The sequence below is a fragment of the Nansenia antarctica genome, assembly GCF_963989245.1.
Source record: "Nansenia antarctica genome assembly, chromosome: 3".
Lineage (NCBI taxonomy): Eukaryota > Metazoa > Chordata > Actinopteri > Argentiniformes > Microstomatidae > Nansenia > Nansenia antarctica.
In genome coordinates this window covers 83,416,156-83,418,655 of record NC_137688.1, presented here as the reverse complement: position 1 = coordinate 83,418,655, position 2,500 = coordinate 83,416,156, and the positions used below count along the sequence as shown (strand labels likewise).

The following is a 2,500-nucleotide window of genomic DNA, read 5'->3' as shown; positions in this document are numbered from 1 at the left end:
AAACCACCGCTGGTGAGCCAGATGCTGCTGCCACTCAATAACTGGATGTTTTAAACAGAGATGTCTTCAACGTTAGTGTGGCTTGAGAGTGTGAGTGTGAGTGTGTTCCAAAGTCAATATTTGACACTGACTGACACAATGCACACACATACACACACACACACACAGACACACAGACACCACACACACAGACACACACACAATCACACACACACACACCACACCGATCACCAGCCACCCCTGTTGCCACTCTTTACATCTTTACAACACCTTACCTCTTGCATTGCACTGTGATTGTGTCTGAGTAGGCTAGCGTTAGTAGCTTAGTAGCTCAATCACACAGCAACAAACAAGCCAAAACCAAACTCATTTCACCACTCATCATGCCTTTGTCCTCACCAGAACAATTCGATCGTGTCGAAGAGGGCATGAACAAGGTCAACGCAGACTTGAAGGAAGCCGAGAAAGATTTAAAAGATACCGGTATAGGGTTCTGCTGTGGCCTCATATGTCCATGCTATGCCAAGTAGGTATCTGGGCCCCAGAGCCTTCTGGGTAAAAAACTAGCGTGTGTGTCGGTAGTGTTGTTGTCTTCAACGTCTGTCTCTCTAGTCACAGTGAATGTCTCTTTTTGTCCCCCCTCCCCCCCCCCCCCCCCTCCTCTCCTCCTTTGTCTCCTTCCTCTTCTCCCCCTCTCTTCTCTCCTTGCCCCCACACCCCACCCCACCCCACCCCTGACCCCCCTTTTCTTTCCCATTTTGCTTTTCTTTCATTCATTTTCGGGGTGGGTTTGTATGACATGATCACGTTCATAATCAGAGCAACTGGAGCGGATCGAGGAGGGGATGGACCAGATCAATAAGGACATGAAGGATGCAGAAAAAAATTTGAACAATCTAGGACAGTTCTGTGGTCTGTGTTCATGTCCCTGTAACAAGTAGGTGCTGCCGCCTGCCCTTGCCTGCCTGACTGCCTGCCTGCCTGTGTGCCTGCCTGCCTGCCTGCCTGCCAACCTGCCTGTCTGCTATAGCCTTAACTATAGATCATGGGGAATGGTGTGACCACAGGGTGACCACAGGGAGGGTGACCACACTCTGGCCCCTTCCACCTCCCCAGGTCTTCTGTGGCTCCTCCCACCACCACCTCGATACGCACAGCACATACTTGCGTGTACACAAGTGCATGTGCATGTGTGTGTGTGTGTGTGTGTGTGTGTTGAGGTTGTTGGAAGGGGCACATTATTGCATGCCAATAATATATAATCCACTGTGACACCAAATCACAAACATAAATACAAACATAAATACTTCTAGCAGCAGTTCACACACATGCACATGCACACGCACGCACGCACACACACACATTCACGCACGCACACACACACGCGCGCGGCTAGAGCTGTTGACCACTAGTTGACCGCCTTGTAAATTAGCCTGCCTCCTTCACAGGAAAAACAGCAAAAAAAAAAATATTAGTTTATCCTGGTGTGATTTTGAAAATGCAAGGATACTGGGTGGTAGAACGCACATATCTGCAGAAAAGTCATGAAAGGAGGGTCCTGAAATTTGATCTAGTTTAAAGATATATAAAACAAAAGATTACTCACAGGGTCAAATGAAACCCTCATGGCTGTTCTAGTGTTAATAACCTTAACTGGGAATGAAGAGTCTCCCACCCTACCCCCTCCCCCCCCATGCTGGGAGACTGATGCCCCCGCTACTCATCTGCACAATATTAGCTATGTATTCACAACTGAAATACATGTTTTCATTTAGTGTAATACCTCAAGTTCGATTGTAAACATCATAGACGTAGAGTCACACACATTGAGTCACACACACACACACACACACACACGTACGAGCATGCACGCACACGCACGCACACGCACACGCACATTTTGTTTCTCTTTCAGAATGGATCAGGATCTGGGTCACAGTGTATCCTGCCTGTGGTGCTGCTGCTTGCTAGGCAACAAATAAACCTGATTCACAGAACAGAATGACCTGGTTAAAGGCTGCTTTAATTAGATCTAGTCTGGCAAATTAAAAAAGAATATTAACGACGATTATTCATTTCTATTTCGTGCAGCTGTATGGCTGTCATGAGATCCGGGCGCCTGACTTGCAAACTTCCCCTCAAATAACAACATTGAAAGCGGATTTAGCGGATTGATGCTGAAGCTCATGTCGCCTGTACAGATCTCACCTCATAATATCACCCTGCGACATTAGTGCATGGAAACATGTTTAAAGACACTGAGGGCGGTGTTTGACTTTTTTTTGTATAGCCTAAAGTGTGATTGAATAGCTCAGGGGGGTCATGGAATGGCTTCCCTGTTAATGTGACAATTTGCAGTCAAGAATGTCAAACCATTGGACAGATTGGAACAACCAACCTCCTCCCAGATTAAATTCAGGTTAAAAGCAGTCATTGTTCTCAGGGAGAGCTGCTGTCATGGCTGAAAGGTCAAAGTGATCTTGAGTTGATCTTGAGATCC

The 2,500-nt window shown here is 46.8% G+C and overlaps 1 protein-coding gene across 2 annotated transcripts in view; it reads left to right on the top strand.

Moving 5' to 3' along the window:
- The window catches only part of snap25b (synaptosome associated protein 25b), a gene marked incomplete at both ends in the record, with an annotated part of 31,899 nt that overhangs the window by 26,740 nt on the left and 2,659 nt on the right, over positions 1–2,500 (top strand). Inside the window, one exon of one of the 2 annotated variants that reach the window (XM_080526546.1) lies at positions 820–937. In XM_080526546.1, the coding sequence (XP_080382672.1) occupies positions 820–937 (118 nt within the window). Of the gene's footprint in view, positions 1–402; positions 527–819; positions 938–2,500 lie in introns of both variants that reach the window. The other variant, XM_080526545.1, reaches the window with a different exon arrangement.